This window comes from Sus scrofa, chromosome 14, assembly GCF_054392235.1.
Source record: "Sus scrofa isolate SSC_HxYL_T2T_F1_AM1 chromosome 14, Sscrofa_HxYL_maternal_Yorkshire_Landrace_v2.0, whole genome shotgun sequence".
In the NCBI taxonomy this organism is placed as follows: domain Eukaryota; kingdom Metazoa; phylum Chordata; class Mammalia; order Artiodactyla; family Suidae; genus Sus; species Sus scrofa.
The window spans coordinates 76,750,237-76,770,577 of NC_139396.1; the positions used below are offsets into that span (position 1 = coordinate 76,750,237).

Genomic DNA, 20,341 nt, shown 5'->3' on the forward strand with positions numbered 1-20,341 from the left:
ATCCACTATGCCATCAGGGAACTCTTCAACTGCTTTTAAAGATAGAAGTTGAAGACTCTTTAAAACTTAAGCATAATAAAGCTTAAGCCTAAAGGGAGAAGGAAATTTTCCTAAGTTAGAAAAAACGAAGTTTCCTAAATTGAATATTCTGAAAAGAGGAAAAAAAAATCCCCCAAACTTCTTTTCTGAGGGTGTAACTAATGTATCAATAGCAAGATAGTTAGGAAGCAAATGTCCCTTGGGTTAACTCAACTCTGAGTAAATACGTCAGCAACTAAATCCTTCAGAAGTAGTAAGGTTTGGGGTATTTGAACTTTTTGTGTCCCCCCTCCAAACCAGATACTTCACTTTTCATATTTACAACCTGGGAATGTAAAAAAGCTCTAAAGAAACCTATATAAAGCTTTTGAGGTCAATCAAGCCAAATCAACATATCTTCCTTTGGGTCACAAACTGACTTAGCTTTGAGCCTCATCCTGCCCTCATTGTAACAGGTGGGTGTTCCCCAGCCTCCTCCCTGTCTCCCTGATGCCAGGCCAGCTTCCAGGGGGGCAGACTGGTGGCAGCCTGGGTGTTGGTGTGAGCTCAGGGCCCATGCGCTGACTTTCAGGACGACATGCTTGGGGGGCGGGAGGCACGCATGCCACGCCGGCAGTGACCTTGTTGAGCTTTGAGTAGTCAATGAGGTCGGGCCGGTGTCTGTGGATGAGCGCACAGAGTCCAAGGCCATCTTTCCAGCTGAACCGGGTCCCAGGCAGAAGAACAGGAACATGGGTTAAATGAGAGGAGGAAACGGCAGCAAGGGACTGCCCTTGGTCAGACAGTGAGTGGATGGCCTGACATCTGAGACTCCCTGCCTCAGGTCCATCCCTCCCCACCCCACCCAGTGCCACTGAGGCCCCTTCCCCAACACTCATCTACCTCGCAGGGTCCACCAGGGGCCGCTGCCCCCTTCCTAGCCTCCTTTCCATCTGGAGCTTTGGGCCCAGCCTTGCCTGGGATGCCTGCTGCATCCTGACCCATCAGCTCTGTGCTGGGAGGACCCAGGTGATCTCAGGAGGGAGCCCCCCCCACCCCCACCACTGCCCCTCCTCCCTCAGGCCCTGCAGGCCCAGCTTCCCCGCTCCCTCTCCTCCAAATCTGCGATCTGGATGTCATCCCACAGTCTGCCTGACAGACAGGAGGACGTCTACCCTGAAATGCCCATTTTCCTCCAAGGGTCCACCCCCAAGTACACTTAAAAAGCCACTCTTGGCTCCCAACTCATCTGACTTTCTTCTTAATATTCTTTGTGGGGTTGTTGTGGTTGTTTTAAGAGGCAAAGACATACAGCACCTGAGGGACTCAGCAGGGAGACCTGGCTTTCCCATCTGCTTCAGAGACATCAGCATTGACCGTACCCAGCACCCCCCCCCGCCCCCTCCACCACCACCCCCACCCCACCCAGGGGCCAATGCCCCCAGTGATGAGCAGCAGGTTAGGAACAAGGAGTGGGGGTTCTGTGCCTCAGAGGCTGGAGGAAGAAGGAAACCCCAGGGGCTACATGGCTAATGTGTTCGGACCCATCTTGGGCCAGAGGAAGCAAAGCAAGAAGGTGAGTGGGAGGCAAGCCTGGGCTCCTGAGGTCCACCTGGATGAGTTTCCTTCATCCAGTTCCCTATAGTTTTTTTTTTTTTTTTTCTTTTCTTTTTAGGGCTGCACCTGCAGCATTTGGAAGTTCCCAGGCCAGAGGTCAAATCAGAGCTGCAGCTGCTGGCCTACACCACAGCCACAGCCAGATCCAAGCCGCACCTGCAACCTACACCACAGCTCATGGCAATGCCAGATCCCTAACCCACCGAGTGAGGCCAGGGATCAAACCCACAGCCTCACGGACACTATGAGAACTCCAGTTCTTAACCCACTGAGCCACAATGGGAACTCCCTGTATAATTTTTCAAACATGATTTTCCCTCCTTCTCTCCAATCACAGTGTAAGAAGATGACTGATGAGCACCTTTCAGGCACTACAGGGCAGGGGGCGTGGGGGCATCAAGGTGGAGCTCCAACATGGGAACATGCAGACCCTGCCTGTCACTGAGAGGCCATCCCTGAGTGACACTCACTTACAACCAGTGCCAACCTCCCAAACTTTAATCCAACCTTCTCCTGGAGGAGACGCTAGGCATCATTCTGGGGCCTTAGCTCTGCTTCGCACAGGCAGGAGGAGGACACCTGTTCTCTCCCCGGACCCAGATTCTGGAGGGAGGGGAAGGACCCCAGGGCCCTGGCTGCTCACCTGGTGTGGAAGTTCTGAATGTTCACATTTCTATAAGGAGCCGTTTTCCTTTGACACCAAAGCAGCAGACCTTCTTTGGCAGAGGTTTCTGTAATGACAGCCCAGAATGAGGGTCCACGGGGGAGTCCTTAGCACGTCGTCACTTACCCAACCTCGAGTCATCTGCTCAACAGACCTCCTGGGGGGCCAACCCCTCTTCTTGAGACCTCGCAAGTCTCTGCCCCCAGGGACTGACCTCTGGTGCCACTTGAAGGGACTTTAAAAAGGCCCATGCGGGAGCAACGGCAAGTTATGACATAATGACTAGAAAACCAGATTTCAGGGTTACTGGCAACTTACCTTTCTGGTGAAAAAATTTTTAAACGTGTATAATTTATGACTTCGTTAATCCATGATTCATCATCTCATTCATAATTCGTATTCTTGGGTTAAATAGAATTTCCTTCCCCAAAGCTTGTGCTGGCAAATTCCAAGTTTGGTCCCTGGGGTTCTAACCAAGTTAACAAAACCAACTCCTGCCCCCACCCCCTGTCATAGCCAGGAAGACATGCTTCTCAGATGTCCCGCTGCTGGGAGCACGGGACAGAACTGAGTTCCCAGCTGCCACACTCTGAATCCGCCCTTGCAGACCCCAGAAGCCACACTTCTTCAGGGCAACTCCAGCCGCAGCCTGAGTGAGATGGGCCCCAGGGCTGGGCCAGCCCTGCCCCTCGTGGGACCTCTTCAAAGAGCAGTGGGGTGGGGGTGGGAGGGACGCCTCATCAGCCTGCCTGCATGGCAGAAGAGATTCCTCTTCCCCAAGCCCCTCCCTCCCCTTCTCCAGCTCGGGGGTCAGCCGGACACTGTGGCCAGCTCCTGGCCTTCTGCTCCCGAGCCTTTTCCCCAACAAACCTCCTGAATTTTTGCTCTGGACTGAATGTTTGTGGCCCCCTCAAATTCATGGGTTGAAACCCTAACTCCCTATATGATAGTATTTGGAGATGGAGCTTTGGGGAGGTAACTAGGGTTAAATGAGGTCATGAGCGTGGGGCCCTCGTGATGGGATTTGTGCCCTTATGACGAGATACAGCAGACACTGCTTGCCCAGTCTCTCCTTTCTCCCTATCTGTCTCTCTCTCCCCTCCACTACCCTTCTCTGCCCTCTAAGGACAAAGACCAAAGGTGGCCATCTACAAGCTGAGAGCCCTCACCAGACACTAACTACATTGGCATCCTGATCTTGGACTTCCAGTCTCCAGAACTGTGAGAAGATACATTTCTATTGTTGAAGCCCCCCAGTTTATGGTATTGTGAATGGTGACCTGAGCTGACTGGGACAACTTCTAACACCACCTTGGCACTTGCTTCTTAGGGGATCCAAAGTTTCAAACACCCTAACATTTCTTCAAAGTCACTTACATAACCTGGGATTCTGATTGATAGCCCCTAGAGTTCCTGTTGTGGTTCAGTGGACATGAATTTGACTAGCATCCATGAGGATGCAGGTTTGATCTCTGGCCTCACTCAGAGGGTTAAGGATCCAGCATTGCTGTGAGCTGTGGTGTAGGTTGAAGAGGCGGCCCAGATCCTGAAAAGGCAGATCCTGTGGTGTAGGCCGGCAGCTGTAGCTCCAATTGGGCCCCTAGCCTGGGAACCTCCATATGCTGCATGTGCAGCCCTAAAAATACAAAAAAAAAAAAAAAAAAAACCAAAAAAAACAAAATTAGAAAGCCCCTGTAAACATGTGGACTCCTAACCAAAATAGGGCCATGGCCTTCCATCTCAGTAAGAAATTAAAGTGGGTTTTTTCAAGTCAAAATAAGTGTCCTGTAATTGTTTATCTAAATTGGTCCATTTCTTTGACCCATAAGCCAGATGAAATAAACACAATCCCCACATTCCGTATGTGATGAGAATAATTTAAATGATTCCTGATCATGTCTCTTACCTAGCACATTCCTATTAAGGAAAAAGACGGTAAGTTCTAAGATGTCACTAAAATATTAACTAGTATAGATATTGCAATATGCAACTCCATACCTACCTGTTCTAGCTTTACACAGAACTGCCTGCCTTTGGAGTTCTGGCCAATGTAATGTACATCACGGGGAAATAACCCAAACTTTACAAAGTTTAAAGGAAATTTAATTTAGAAAAGTAAACAGAGGTAAAGTAGATCAATACATTCTTATAACTGCCACTCAAGTTTCCATTTATGTCATTAAGTTTCACTTAATTTCTGTCTGAATGTTTCTGCACACAGACTATGAATGTCGAACAAAGTCTTTCCCTTACTGAATTGGCTACTCTTTAACAAAGCTGATTCTCCCACCCCAAGTCCATTTTGAGGCATTTGGGGAAAGGTTAACAAGCTTGTGCCAATTAGCTACACAAGTGCGGTACACCCAACCCCTGACGATTCGGGGTTAAATCTGAAAAGTCCACACACAAAGCCCAGATGGTGGGTATAAAAAGTACATTATAAACAGATAGCATCAGAGTTCCCGTCGCGGCTCAGTGGTTAACGAATCCAACTAGGAACCATGAGGTTGCAGGTTCGATCCCTGGCCTCGCTCAGTGGGTTAAGGATCTGGTGTTGCTGTGGCTCTGGGGTAGGTCAGCAGCTACAGTTCTGATTCGACCCCTAGCCTGGGAACCTCCATATGCCTCTGGAAGTGGCCTTAGAAAAGGCAAAAAGACAAAAAAATTAAAAAAAAAAAAAAAGATAGCATCATCCGTTATTCCGCCATGAAAAACCATAGGACACACGGAGAAAGCCCAGCTCCTCAGGCATCTCTGCACTGCTCTCATGAATAGAGATGTCAACCTCTCATTTTCCTTCTTCTTTTTCTTTTTTTTTTTTATTCTTCTGAAAGTTCCCAGGACAGGGATCAAACCCATGCCACAGCCATGACCAGAGCTAGAGCAGTAACAACACTGGGTCCTTAACCTGCTGTGCCACAAGGGAACTCCTCAGGCATCTTCTTAGAAGAGGCTCATCATGCTCTTAAAGGAGACTGAACTCCTCAAATAATTCAGTTTAATAACAATGTATTTTCTCCATAATTATACATCATTTAAAAATTAAGACAAATTTCCTGTGGATTTATAGAAATTAAGTGATATCATAAAGAAATGATTCCATGGAAGTGAAACAAAAATATAAGTTAGCAATCTAACCTCATCTACTGCGTAGAACCCAGAGATTTAAACATATTGCCAATAGAATCACAGTTTTGGGGTTTTTTGTTTTGTTTTTTGTTTTTTGGCTTTTTAGGGCCACACCTGTGGCATAGGAAAGTTCCCAGGCTAGGGGTCAAATCAGAGCTATAGCTGCCAGCCATAGAAAGGCCAGATCTGAGCCACATCCATGACTTGGATCGCAGCTCATGGCAATGTTGGATTCTTAACCCACTGAAAGAGGCCAGGGATCGAACCCACGACCTCATAGATACTAGTCGCATTCTTAGCCTGCTGAGCCACAATGGGAACTCTGAAATCACACTTTTAAATGTTTAATTTCTCAGTCTTTTGAAAAGCAGGTTAGTGTATCTTTCTATCATGATGTTTTATAAAGTACTACAATTCGTTTATCTTACCTGGGGCCATTAATATTAATTGGGTAGAATCTCTAATGGATAATACTGTTACTTTTTTTTTTTTGCTTTTTAGGGCCACACCCACTGCATATGGAAGTTCCCGGGCTAGGGGGTCAAATCAGAGCTACAGCTGCCAGCCTATACCACAGCCACAGCAGTGCAGGATCCAAGTGATTTTAGTCACTAATCAACAGCATCAAAATCTCCTGTCTGTACTGAATGACATGAGGCCTACTTCTTAAAGACTTTCTGACCCACTTAGATTATTCCCTTCTAGCACCAAAGCCCCACTTATATAAAATCACTTCTAGAGACCACTGACCGAGGGTACCCATCCTGGGCAGAAGTGTCAACCACATTTCCAGCACGTACCATTCAGGTGCCTGGTTACCTCTCAGGTGACCAAGTTAGAGGAAGCTGACCAGTTGGACAAGTCAGACGGCCCCTGAATCTGTTCTACGCCTATACAATTTATTATTTGAGTACTAAATAGGCAAAGTTTTATTTTTTTAATTTTAAGAGTGTCAATTTGACACTTTTTTTGGGGGGGAGGGGTCTTTTTGTCTCTTTAGGGCCACACTCGCAGCATACGGAGGTTCCCAGGCTAGGGGTGGAATCAGAGCTGTAGCCACTGGCCTACACCACAGCCATAGCAATGGCAGATCCGAGCTGCGTCTGTGACCTACACCACAGCTCACAGCAACACTGGATCCTTAACCAACTGAGCGAGGCCAGGAATCAAACCCACGTCCTCATGGATGCTAGTTGGGTTAATTAACCACTGAGCCAAGACAGGAACTCCAATTTGACACTTTTCGACAGTGCTGAATTCATAAAAAATTTTCTGGAGTGCGGTGGACATAAAGGACTAAAGATTTTCATCTTCAGCGGCAGTGCCAAGGATTAGAATTATATTACAGTGATGGAACAGTTGCTGGGCCAAAAGATAGGATGACAACAGAGATTTTGTTTAAAAAAAGAGAGAGAGAGGGAGGGAGGGAAAGAAGAGATGGTGGAGGGAGAAGAAAAAGAACTAACACATGAACAAACATAGGCTTCGATTGATTACTTTTTGCACTTTGAGAAAAAAAAAAAGACTTTTAAGCTGTGAAGTCTAAAGAACTATTATAGTATAAGAAGCAATAAAGAAGCTCAAAAAATGCTCATTTTAAAAAGGGACTTCTGTTCTGAACATGTGCTCATCTTTTCCAAAATGATTCCACCCCCAAGAATGAAACAGAATTGCTGGGGTCCTTTTTCACACAAATAGAAAACTCGTGAAAACCCAACTCACATACCTTTCAATCATGTAAATGTTCAATTTGACAAAACCCTTTATCAGCTCAATTTACTCAAATTACTCTCTGGATCTTAACGCAATCAGGTTTTTAACCACATCTTTTACCTTCGACTGAAATGTCCTGAATAGCAAAGCGCAGGATAATGGTCCAGATCATGCCCAGCGTCATTTTCACGTTGCCATCAACAATCTCTTTAGGTAAAAAACAATAACAATAACAAATGAGGGTAAAGATAACACACTCAGTATAAACTTTTCCTGGAAGTTGCAAGTTCGCCACAAGTTCTGACTTCAGAGCTTCGGAAAAATAAATACACATATGGAAAGACCAGTTTCTGTTTTATTAAAGTGTTGTGGTGGGTCTAGTTATATCTGCAGTATTCATAACCAAACGTCTCCAGTGTAAATGAATTCTGAGTTGATAACAGCACAAATCTGGCATATGCAAAGTTACTGAAAACAACCCAGGGCATCCAAGGTTTAAAGACCAGATGAGCTAAGGTTCTAAAAAATCAGACACAGAGAACAAATGAGGGAGTGCGGGCTGTCTTTACCCCGAACCTTCTTCCTGGGCACCTCAGGTGGCAGTTCTCAGGCTCAGGTGGACAAAGGAGAGGCAGGGTAGTGTCAGCTCCTGCCTGATTCCCAGGCCTCCCAACCTCACACACAGCACGGGAGACCCCTCCAGGCAGTGACTTCCTACTGAGAGTCACTGGGACTTGCAAGTTCTTTCTCGCTCGGATAATAGGTTTCAAGGACACCACATCCTATTTGCCTCGGATCTTTACAAAGGCTCCTAGAACGTGGGCTCCTGTTCTTGGTACCCAGAGCCTGGTAGAAAGGCTGACACAGGAGATTGGGGGTGGGGGTGGGGAAGGAAGCATCCAGCTGCCAGCCCCCTGGCCCACGGAGAGGTGGGGACATTCCCTTCCCCCCTCCTGCCTCCTTTACCTTCAGCCCCGATGGACACCAGTTTCACGCCTTTGCTGGCTATGTAGTCCAAGGCTTTGTTGACGTTAGCGATTTTATGGAATCGCATTTTCCCTCGGTCGGGTTTGGGCAACCTTTCCCCTGTCGGATAAAGAGAGAACCATGCAGACACAGAGAAAGCGGTCCCTTGGATGCAGAGTCAAGATGCCAAAACTCAGAGTCTATGCTCTCCTTCACCGGAAATTGCTATCTGACTGTCCCTTATATGCCCTCTCTGTAAATCAAAGCATTTTCAAGATCAAAGGGACCAGAGGTGCTTTTCAGATCTGCCCAGAGAGTCTGATTTGACCTATAAGCCAAAGTACAAACCAGTAAGAGAGGAAGCTGGCTGGTGCCTGTGCAGCACTCAGAGCTGTAGTCTGGCTGTGACAGGGAGTCAAGTTCAAATCACAGAAGGGGCTGTCAGGGCTCGTCTCAGACACCGAATCAGGATGGTACTGGATCAGGGCAGGCCTGCATCATCCTTCCCATTCACACCTCATCAAGGCTGACCCATTCTCTGGCCCAAATTCCAAACCAGCCAGCTGAAATTCAGGGCCAAGTATAACCCCTCAGGGACTTGAACTCCTGTGTTCAAAGCTAAGCCAACAGGGACACTGACTCCTGGAGTGAAAGATAATTTCTGGAATACACACTAGCTGGACCCAGTGGAAAGGGCATCATGGTGGGTGGTCACAGAAATGTCATTTGCTCTTCTCTTAGTCTGTTTTGAGGTGGGCGGCAGAAACATCATTTTAATAAATCAGTTCGAAACAGAATTCACCACTTTTTTATAACAGAAAAAATCACTCCAGGCAGATTGTTCTTTGGAAAGGTTTTTCTTTGCCAATAAGGCCATGTTCTTGCCCAGCAAGGTTCAAAGGGAGCTGCTGCTTCTTTTTTTAAACAGATGTGTATCTACTGCTCACGCATAGAAGGATGCATAAGGTTGGTACAACACCTACACAAGACTCACCTGAGATGACTTCCAAAAGCAGCATGAGCTTAAGGCCATTTCGGAAGTCTTCCTCGATGTTCTCGATCTGAGTGCCAGCTTTCCTGAGGTGGGAGTTACACCAGGCGGTGAAGGTCTGCAACAAGAAGCCAACACTGCTGAGCGTGGCCCCACCAGCCCACGGGCCCCTCCACACGCACCACGCCCAACATCTTACACGTTCTGGGGAGGCTGGGAGGCGGCGGCTTCTCGGACCTCCTGGAGAAAGCAATGGAACTGGGTGCAAAGAGTGACTGGGGGCCCAAAGGTAAGGCTGCAGTAAAATTTTCTCTTTATTTATTTTTGCCTGGGCCTCTGGCATGTGGAAGCTCTCAGGGCAGGAATCAACCCTACACCGCAGCAGTGACAAATGCTTGATCCTTAACTGGCTGAGCCACTGGAGAACTCCCAATTTTTCCTCTTTGGACACCAAAAAATCATTTGAAAAGGCACCATGTTTGGGATTAACGTATATACCCTACTATATATATATAATAGATTACCAACAAGGATCTACTGTACAGCACTGGGAACTGTGCTCAATATTTTTCAATAACCTATAAGGGAGAAGAATCTGAAAAAAAATGGGTGTGTGTGTGTGTGTGTGTGTGTGTGTGTGTGTGTGTATAAAACTGAATCACTTTGCTGTATATCTGAAACTAACACAACATTATAAATCAACTATACTTCAATAAAAATTTTAAAAATAAAGGTGTTATAATTACACCTAGCTAGGCCTTTGCCTTCTGAGGACCTCTTACTTGTAGGAAAGACAAAATTCTGATGTGCTTATTCCCTGCCCACAACAAAAATCAGCTTGCCTGCAGAATGGATGAATAAATAATGCTTAAAGAATGTTCAAGATTTCATCCTTTAGAACAGAGGGTGGGCGGCATTGTCTAGTAGAAAGGGGAAGTGGGGGGGGCAGAACCACTAATTATCTCAACTTGTTTATCCTGGGTGAACAATAGTTTGAAGCTAGTAACTAAATCAATTCAACAAATTTGCAGTATAGTCACTCATTAAATAATAACAACAACAGTAATAGTAGTAATGACCTTCCACAGGCATATTCCAGGCCCTGGGCTAGACCCTGGATTTCAATGACAATTAGACACAGGCCCGCCCTGGAAGGGCTCACCGTCTATCATGTTTACAAATTACCAGGGCAATACTAAGCAGAAAACTGAACTATATACTAAGTTGCATCCAAAGTCATTTATTTTTCAAGCTTCTTTTAGCTTGGCTTCCACTCGTGCTCTATTTCCTGCCAAAACCAGATTAGATATGCTCCTGGCAGCTGCTGGCTAAGAATGCACACTGTCCCCTTGTCTCACAACAACTGCTGGGCTCAACAACAAAGTGCCCAGCACATTACACGGGGGAGCGGGGAGACCCTCAAAGAGGGCTTGAGCTAGAGATGCGAAAATGCACTTCTGAAACACGGACTTCTTCCAAGTAAGACTCCAAAAAGACACAGTTGCCATAAAAATGATTTTCCTGGGTAATAAAGACTTTCAGATCTGATGAATCATCACTCATTTCAAGAAATACGCAGTGGCACTAAATTCTAGGGCAAAAAGAAAGTGTAGGCATTTTCTTGGATTTGCTAATAAATATTACCGTAAGTGCCTCAACTAATAAAATTTTCTCCTAAAACACATCTAAACTTTAGTCAGGTCTAAACAGAAGAGACACTTTAAGTCACATTCCAGGTCTGCACCCACTCAATATGGTAGCCGCTAACCATACATGACTATTTAAATGTAATTAATTGAAACGAAAGGAAATTAAAATTTTAGTTCCCCAGCTGTACAAGCACCTTTCAAGGGCTCAAAAGCCACATCTGTCTAGCAGCTACTTTAGATGGCACAGATAGGAAACACTGCAGGCATCATAGAAAGTGCTATTGGATAGTGCTTCTCTGGATAACCCAATTTTGTTTTATGAAAATAAGATTATTAATGAGTCTATTATTACCTCGATTCAAAATTCAAGTGGCACAAAAAGGTATAAAAGTGAAAAGCCTCCCTGGCACTCTTGTTCCCAGCCACCCAGCTCCCTTCCCCAGAAGGAACAACAAATAGTTTCCATTTCTTGTGTTTCTCTTCAATGACATTCTACAAGTATATAAACACACAGATACATACATCTTTTCCCTATCACTTGAAGACAAATCCCATTTTACACAATGTTCTGCACCTGGCTTTTTAAAATATTTTTTAAGAAAAAGATAACCTAGGGATCATTCAATATAGCAAAGACCATATCTTTTATGGCTGTGTAGTATTCCACTGTCATGAATATACCACGCTTTATGTATCTAGCTTCTTATGGATAGGTATTTAGGTTGTTTCCAGACAACTGAATTCGTACCATAAAAAACATCCCAGGCCCCATTCTTAGCAAGCAAAACTACCTTGAAGGTTTGTTTGTTTTTCTGACAATACAGAGACTAATCATACATCCAACCTTTGGGGAAAGGCACAAGAGAATAGTAGGTTGTGATTTTTAAACACAGAACTGACAGAGTTAAAATATAATGACATAAAATATTTGTAGAGTTGTCTTTAGATTATATTTGAAAATGGGCAAAATAATGCTGGTGTAAATTACCTTACCTTGTTACCCTGTTATTGGAGTCCCTTCAAATATAAATATCAGAAGCACTTTTGGATTGAACTCCAAAGCGGTTCATGAAATCAATCCAGGTTTCCTGACCCCCACGATGGAACACTGTGAAAGTCTGCTGGATACCGCCTTTTTATAGGCACACATACAATGAAGGTAACCTACCATAGGTAATTATTCAGTTGTGCAAATCCAAAGAATGAATTTAATCTACAAGGTCAATTTACTCAGTTAAGCCTAATGAAGTTTCCTGCTCTTTAATGAGCATTCCAAAGAGCCAATAAAGGTGGTGACTAACCAAGTGAAACTCGAAAAGGGACCCCAACAGCTCTGTGATAATAGTTTGCAAAGAGGCTGGTGCATTCCAAAAAAGGAGTTTTAAGCTTTATTAGAATGTTTAATTTTCCTTCTATTTACAGTTTTAATTACCCTGGCCTACAGAGACTGTTCTTGTGCATTCCCCATTGCCCTCTGCTTCTATGAAAAGCCTGCTCACCATGGAGGGAATAAAAACAAAAGATGCAACTGCAGCAACGAAATCCCACACATTTTACCTAAAGGCTTCCTGGTGGATCTTCTTGCAGTTGGACGGCAATACGCATCCTTAAGGCCCCTGGGAACTAAATCTGGGAGAAGCAGAATGGGACCAAAGAAGGTCCATAAGGCTCTGGAGGGAGACTCCTTGGTTCCAATAAGCTTAGCAAGGCAGCTGTTCCCCCCACCCCCTTTTATTTTTATTTTTAGGGCCACACCTGTGGCATATGGAAGTTCCCAGACTAGGGGTCAAATTGGAGCTACCACTGCTGGCCTACACCATAGTCACAGCAACACAGGATCTGAGCCACATCTTTGACCTATACCATAGCTCACAGCAACCCTGGATCCTTAACCCACTGAGCAAGGCCAGGGATTGAACCCATTATCTCATGGATATTAGTCGGGGTTCGTTACCACTGAGCCACAACAGGTACCCCACTACATACCCTTTTTGCATCCTGAAGCTAAGCACCTAAAAAAACCTTTCAGAACCACACACAGACAGCCACGATGGGGAAGTATAGAACCACTACCTGCAGACAAGAAGGGCTGATGTTTCTAGCCCTTACCACCCTCCAAAGATGTTCTAGCCCTTACCACCCTCCAAAGCTAAGGGCACAAACGTTCAAGTCACAGAGGGAAGAAGATAGAAAAGTCTGGGAATCACTGCCTCACTACATGTATTTCTTAGGCAGTGGGAGAAAATCTGAGAATTTCTTCCTGAAATATACAGAATCACAACTCGTGAGTCATGGGTGGCGTGGACAGTACTGTGGGTGCAGACTGGTGCCCCTGCCCATAGATACGGGGCTTTCCCTGGCCATGGTACTGAAACTCTCCACCACAGGGAGTAGAGGAAGGAAGAAGGCCTTGGGGTTAAGGTCATGTGTCCGTGCCTTGGCATATTATGTTTTTGTGTGGAAAAGTCTGAAGGCTTCCCAAAGGATTGCCAGTTGCTGCCTGGGACATTCCTGGACTTCATCTAGAGATCCAGAAAACAGTCCTTAACCCCGAAGCACGGTGCTTGGGAGAACTGTCAGTGGGAGGACTTTCCCAGGAATATCTGTTTGCCTCATTCTCTGTTCCCTGAAGGACTTACTAGCAAAGTCCCAGATCCACAGGAAATATAAGACAACTGCCTTTCTTAAAGCCAAATTACACAACATGACACACTCAATGGCAAAGAAGCACTGATGTCCTTGTGAGACGTTGGGGTACTTGAGGCTTATGTTACTGAACACTATGCATTTGGTTTCTTTTTAAGTTAAGTAAACCTAAGACATAAGAACGTACGTGGTAGTCCGTTCCAAAGAGAGAAGGGAGCACAAGGTCTTTTAATCAAAATGAGTAACATCTGTGTTATTTATATTGTTCAAATAACACAAGTTTGCATCTCTACCCAGGAGGGATGATCACTTGGAAACACAAATAAAGATGAAAAAAAAATCCTGAATCTGACACGGTTCTCTGAGTACACGTTCATTTCATGCCTTAAGTTAAGTATTAATTCTTCTGGCAGTAGAAGGCTCTAGGGCCGGGCTGGCTCCCTTAAAGACTACCCTGTTCAATTTACTGTTCCATTTTCTCCAAATAAAAATGTGACAACTGTCACATTGACAACTGTCAATTTCATTCATGCTTCATTAATCAGCTTTTACTTTCATAATAACTATAGCAAGTTCTGATCTGAGATCACATTTCCTAACATAAGGACTCATTACAGCCATGGGGTGTTGTTTTTTTGTTTTTGTTTTTTTTTTTTTTTTGTCTTTTTGCTATATGGAGGTTCCCAGGCTAGAGGTGGAATCGGAGCTGTAGCCACTGGCCTACACCAGAGCCACAGCAACTCGGGATCTGAACCGCGTCTGCAACCTATACCACAGCTCACGGCAACACCAGATCCTTAACCCACTGAGCAAGGCCAGGGATCTAACCCGCAACCTCATGGTTCTTAGTCGGGTTCGTTAACCACTGAGCCACGATGGGAACTCCAGCCACGGAGTGTTTCTGAACGAAACAGAACAAGGTCTACTGAGGGTTGCACTGGGCCATTCCTGCCATTCGTGCAGAGCCTGCAGCATGAAGCTTGGGGTAGAGAAGCTTGAATACATTTTAGCTTTTATTTTATTTATTTCTTTTCTTGGCCACATTCGAGGCATGTGGAAGTCCCTGGGCCAGGGACTGAACACCTGCCACAGCAGTAATCCAAGGCACAGCAATGACAACACCAGATCCTTAACCACTAAGCCATTAGGGAACTCCCAACTTTTAGTTTTTAAATCCACTAATTATAAAGTAGCATTGTCTATCAGGTTGAAACCAGTTTTGGGGCACTGTTAGAGGGCTCTACGATTTTGAGTTTTCTTATCATTTACTGTCCTCGGTGAGTAAAGACATCAAAGGCTGAGCACGAGGCTTCTGGCCTGCATCCTATGGCAGGACAACTGAGCCCTAGGTAAGCAAGGGCAGGGTCCCCAAGAGGGAGCAGGGAGGGCAGGCGGAGACCGGCCCAGCCCACAGCCGTGGCTCAGAACTCAGATTCTATTTCTGACTCTGACAGCACGCACTTATTTGTCCTTTATGTCCTGACACTTTCCCTGCTACCAAAAAAGAAAAGAAAAGAAAATTGTCACGATCGACTTTATGAAACAATTCAAAAGGTTATCAGAGGGAGAAGAAATTTAAAGGCCAGCTGGCCAACACAGCCTATTACCACAATGGTTCCAAACAGCCTCCCACCAACAACTACTGAAAACACAACTCCTTTAAGTTGTTCTTCTAAATATGCTCCATTTGTTTTTCTACTTACAATCATCATTATAACAGCATTTTCTTTTCCACTTCACAAATTCTCAATCTGCCAGAATTCCTTCTAATTGCCTTCCCGGTTCTTTTTAAATATTTGAAAAGTTGTTGGGGGGGGATATCTAGAAAGATGCACACATTTTATAAAATCTCCAGTTAAGGAGGGGAGAAGAGGGGTGGCTCCAGCATTTAAGAAAGAAGACACTGCCTCCCTAAGGGCAGGGAGCCGCTGCTCTGAGAAGGCAGAGATGCCTGCAATCCCTGTGGCTGGTGGAAGCGGATGTGCTGGTTCACCACAAAGTTTGCCCATCCCTCAGCCCCACAGCCCCTGACACCGGCACCTCACAGGGAGAGCTACACAGGGTGAGCCTTGCAAAGGCCACAGTGCCCAGAAAAACAGGCCATTCAAGAATCACATCCAAAATCAGCAGAGTGACCTTAAATGTAAAGATTCAGACACTCAGCCGTCATCTTTAGAAGCATTTAGAGTGCTTCTGCTGGAGTCTGTGCTAACATCGGGCCAGTTCTCTGGACCCAGCACTCACAACCATGACTGGCTCTGTTTGGCACAGTGAACATTGAATAATCAACTGATCTCGAAAAGATTCCAGACTTTCAAGGTTGCCAAGCACCCAAGGGCACTTTTCAACTACACACCACATTTAAAAAAAAAAAAAAAAAAAAACTGAATCCAAGTGAGAAGCACAGAAGTTGAAGAGTGTGTTCATTCCAAGGAGGCCGCATGTGCTACCATCCAAGGCCAGATGTCTTGCAAGTCCATTTAGGGCCCTAATGTTCTCATAACTTGCACAACCAGGCAGCCAATGACACAGCAGGCAGTCCTTTTATTTTCCACCCACAAATCTCTGCTTCGTCTCTGAAATCCCGCTGCATCACGTGACATGTGACAGCTCAGTTTGGGAGGCCCTGAAAGACACTGGCCCTAAAATCTGAAGCCTGGCTCTGTCACCAGCTCAGGGTCAGATGTGGGTAAGAATGCTCATCCTTCCTGGGGCTCATTTCTCCCTCCAAGCAATGCGTCATGAGCCTAATTTGACGAGCTAGCGGGGGAAGCAGGATGACTTATTAGGGACTGGAGAATCTTCTGCAAGTATAAAGGTTATAGGAACACAAAAGAACAGCAGTCTGTGGTGGCAATTCAAAGAAGCCTGAGGTGCTCTGGGATTCTGATGGAAAGGGAAGTAAGTCATTGCCGAGAAAACTAAAGACAGCCCACGGTCACGATTTCCATTGACTGGAGCATAGGTGATAGTCCAGCACCAGTAACTGAGCGCCACACACATACTGTCACTCTGCACATCTCGGACACAAACAGGAAAGGATGCAAGAAGGTCTCTGATCCAAGAATTCAGAGCCACTCCATCTTCTCCTAGCTTACCACAGGGCTCGCCCCACCGTTCAGAGAGCAAAGGACACCCCTGGCACAGCTTAAGTTCCTCAAGGTACAAGATGCTCAGAACACTAGTTTTTGCTGATGGGGGTAAAAATATTTGGTCCACGCATTTAAAAACAAACAAACAAACAAACAAAAAAACACCACTTATTCCTAAGGGAGAGTTAATATAAAGAGCTAGGAACCAGGACTTGGTTCATAATAGACCAGATGCAAAGAGCTTTAAAATTAATTCATATAAAAAGGCAAATTCCAGGAATCCCCTGGTAGTGTAGTGGGTTAAGGATCTGGTGGTGTCACTGCTATGGCTCAAATTCGATCCCTAGCCCAGGAACTTTTGTATGCCATGGGTGCAGCAAAAAAAAAAAAAAAAAAAAAGGCGGGGGTGGGGGTGGTGGAGGCAAATTCCACTTCATTCCACTGCAAATGGAAGGCCCACAACTGGTTTCTCAGGTTTTTACATGCCTGCAAGCATATACATTACGAATCAAAGAAACGAAAAATAAACACAGTAGCCTCTAGTCCTGGTTCTGTCACCTTTGTATCACCTAAGGAACGCAGCACCTAGCAGGTGACAATATTCACACAGACAGAGCTAGCAGCCATTCAAATTTTAGTACTTCAAGCTTCAACTGCGACCATTTTGGTCATAACTAAATTGGAACTTCAAGAGTACCAAAACACTGCTTTTCAACTGAGTACCAAGAATGCTCATAAATACAAACTGAATTACTCAAAGACAGAGAGAAAAAAAAAAAAAAGAGGCAAACTTTTCCCACTGATTCAACTTCAACAAATACTTCCCACAAGCAGGCTTCCAGATCTCTTTCCAGTCAATGTTAGATTACCTAACAATCTCTAATCAAGGGGTATCAGAGCTTACAAGCGGGGCTGTGTCCTTTAGAACTTTTAAGGACTTGGTAGGGAAGCAGGAAAAAATCCTCTCAGAAATACCTGGTGGATGACACCACCACATGGAACATTCTAAAAAAAACTTAGGAAAGTGACACACAGAGAAGCAGGGATCTTCGTTTTGTGTTCTAGACAGTGGCTGGCGACTCAGGAACTATTTGTTGGAATAACATTTTATGTGACAGACTTTCTGGGACAGAGCAAAGATGATAATAGCAATCAGATTTTTTAAGTTGAAACAAATTTTTTAAAAACCACTATGGAGCTAAAAATCTGAATCTGCTCAAGTTCCAGGCTTTTGAAAATTATGATTATCATGTCAAACTCAACTAGAGAATCCTAAAATGTTAAAAAAAAAAAAAAGATTGTAATCTTGCCTCCCCAAAAAATACCTTATAAAAAATAAAAGGCAACCTCATTGCTGAGGTACCTGAAAATAGAATCAGGTAATGGTTGACATTAGAAGCAGGGATTGGCAGGGGTGGGGGTGGGGGGGGTCCTTTCCCAGCATTTGAAAGAGCCTTAATAATTGGGTCTAGTTTTAATCATGAATTTTAGCATTCAATCAGCAGGCTCATTAAGACAGACTTCCATTTAGTCCCTGGATGTTCAGAATAAAGAACCAAGCTAAGGGGTTCCTGTTGCAGCTCAGCAAGTTAAGAACCTAACTAGTATCCATGAGGATGCAGGTTCGATTCCTGGCCTTGCTCACTGGGTTAAGGATCAGGCATTGCCACAAGCTGCAGCGTAGGTCACAGATGCTGCTCAGATCCAGTGTCTCCCTGGCTCAAGTGCAGCCCGGTAGCTGCGGCTCTGATTCAATCCACAGCCCGGGAACTTCCACATGACCAGTGTGCGGCCATTTGAAAAAGAAACAAATGTGCTAAAAACTCTTGAAGCTGCCTAATGGGGGGGGAAAATGCCTTTTCACATTTTTTTCCTAAAACCTAGTCTAGCCCAGATGAATTTTGGTTTAATGAAATGATCTGGTACATGGTGTCTCCTCCGTCGCTTCTGGAAAGGACGGGACAGATTAAAGTGATGAGATTTGGAAAGAGGAAACAGCTAAATAAGGAGGTACGTGATGTCAGAAAACATCTGAGCTTGGAGCGGAAGGTTGTGCCTTGTCTACAGCGCCCATTCTACTCTTCTCTACAACTCGTCCATCTCAGCCATTGGAGCAAACTCATTCTTGTCTGCACACAAGGGACTGACATTCAGCTCAGTTCAGGGACAACCCTCCTCCCTCCCACAGAAAAGTGCTGCATTGATTTCAATACTCCTGATTCATGAATGTGACTATGCCTCAGATTCCCCTTTGAACTAGTTGTTACACCTGTTCAGTTTTCTCAAAGAACATTTTTAACATGTGTTTATTTTTTTAGTGGTATGAGAGCTGTGATTTTTACCTCTACTTAAGAACTGTCTTTTCATAGTTTTAGAGTCTTTTTTTCTTTTTGTCTTTTTTTTTTTTTTTTTTGTCTTTTTAGGGCCGCTCCCGCGGCATATGGAGGTTCCCAGGCTAGGGGTCTAATCAGAGCTGTAGCTGCCAGCCTACACCACAGCCACAGCAACGCGAGATACAAGTCACATCTTCGACCTATGCCACAGCTCATGGCAACACCAGATCCTTAACCCACTGAGCAAGGCCAGGGATCAAACCCACAACCCCATGGTTCCTAGTCGGATTCGTTTCTGCTGTGCCACCACAGGAGCTCCTAGAGTCTTTCTTCTAAAAAGAGGTCAACATTCAAATGTGGTAAAACATTCACTCTTTGGATCTAAATTTTACTGATTTTGATGGAGACAAACAGCAACTAATGCACAAGAATGATACACATAGAAAACAAACTTATGGTTACCAAAGGGGAAAAGGGGTTGGGGATGGATAAATTAGGAGTTTAGGATTAATAGATACAAACTAATACATATATAAATAGATACACAACAACCATACTTTATACCACAGGGAACTATATTCAATATCCTGTAATAAACCATAATGAAAATAATATGAAAAAGAATATCACTTTGCTGTACACCAGAGATACAACATTGTACATCAACTATACTTCAATTCAAAATTAAAACTATGCAGTTCCTTGCTGGCCCAGCAGGTTAAGGATCTGGCACTGTCACTAATGTAACTCTGGTTGCTGCTGTGGCAGGGGTTCGATCCTTGGCTAGGGAACATTCACATGCCACAGCGTGGCCAAAACATAATAATAATAAATGAAAATAAAAAAGAACATGAGCAAAAAAAAAAATGATGCACAGACTAACTGAAGTCTGTCACCTGCTATGTTCAATGACAGGACACTTGTTTCCCATGCCCTGTGAAAATGACAACTGTCTGACATCTCAGCTTACTGCATTCCTTTTCCATGTCAAACTCTCCATTTAAAATCCAATGTGTGTCCCCATGTTCCCTCTTCTACAGATCACCATAAATAATGTTGGATTTTGGTAGAATTATTTAGCACTTTTTTGTTTATCTAGAAGCTAAAGGATTTCCATCTGTTAATTTCCTCCCAGATCAAGAAAAATCAAGAAAATTTCCTACATTTTATTACCACCTCCAGGAGTCTTTATTACTCATTCTCCTAACTCTTAGTTGTCAGCTGCAATTACTCATCACTATATCTCTATACCCCTCAAGGCAGAGGTGAGCAACACAGCAAAGACATCAGACATTTCTCTGAGCCAATGACTCCTGGTACTAGTCTACAAGCCAAGCTACCTCTACTTTAATTCCAAGGGATGTTTTAAAATTCTTGAAGCAAAATTCTTTTTTTTTTAATAATTTTTTTTTTTCTTTTACTGCACCAAGGCATATATAATTCTCAGGCCAGGGATCAGATTCAAGCCATAGTTGCGACCTAAGCCACAGCTGCAGCCCCGTGGGATGCTTAACCCATTGTAC

General features: G+C 44.5%; 1 protein-coding gene across 1 annotated transcript in view; it reads right to left on the bottom strand.

The window, feature by feature from the left end:
• Positions 1 to 20,341, bottom strand: part of ACTN2 (actinin alpha 2) — a 72,348-nt gene that overhangs the window by 36,857 nt on the left and 15,150 nt on the right. The window contains 5 exon segments of the mRNA NM_001243666.1: positions 660 to 738; positions 2,279 to 2,366; positions 7,262 to 7,348; positions 8,108 to 8,227; positions 9,102 to 9,216. Of these exon segments, the coding sequence (NP_001230595.1) occupies positions 660 to 738; positions 2,279 to 2,366; positions 7,262 to 7,348; positions 8,108 to 8,227; positions 9,102 to 9,216 (489 nt within the window).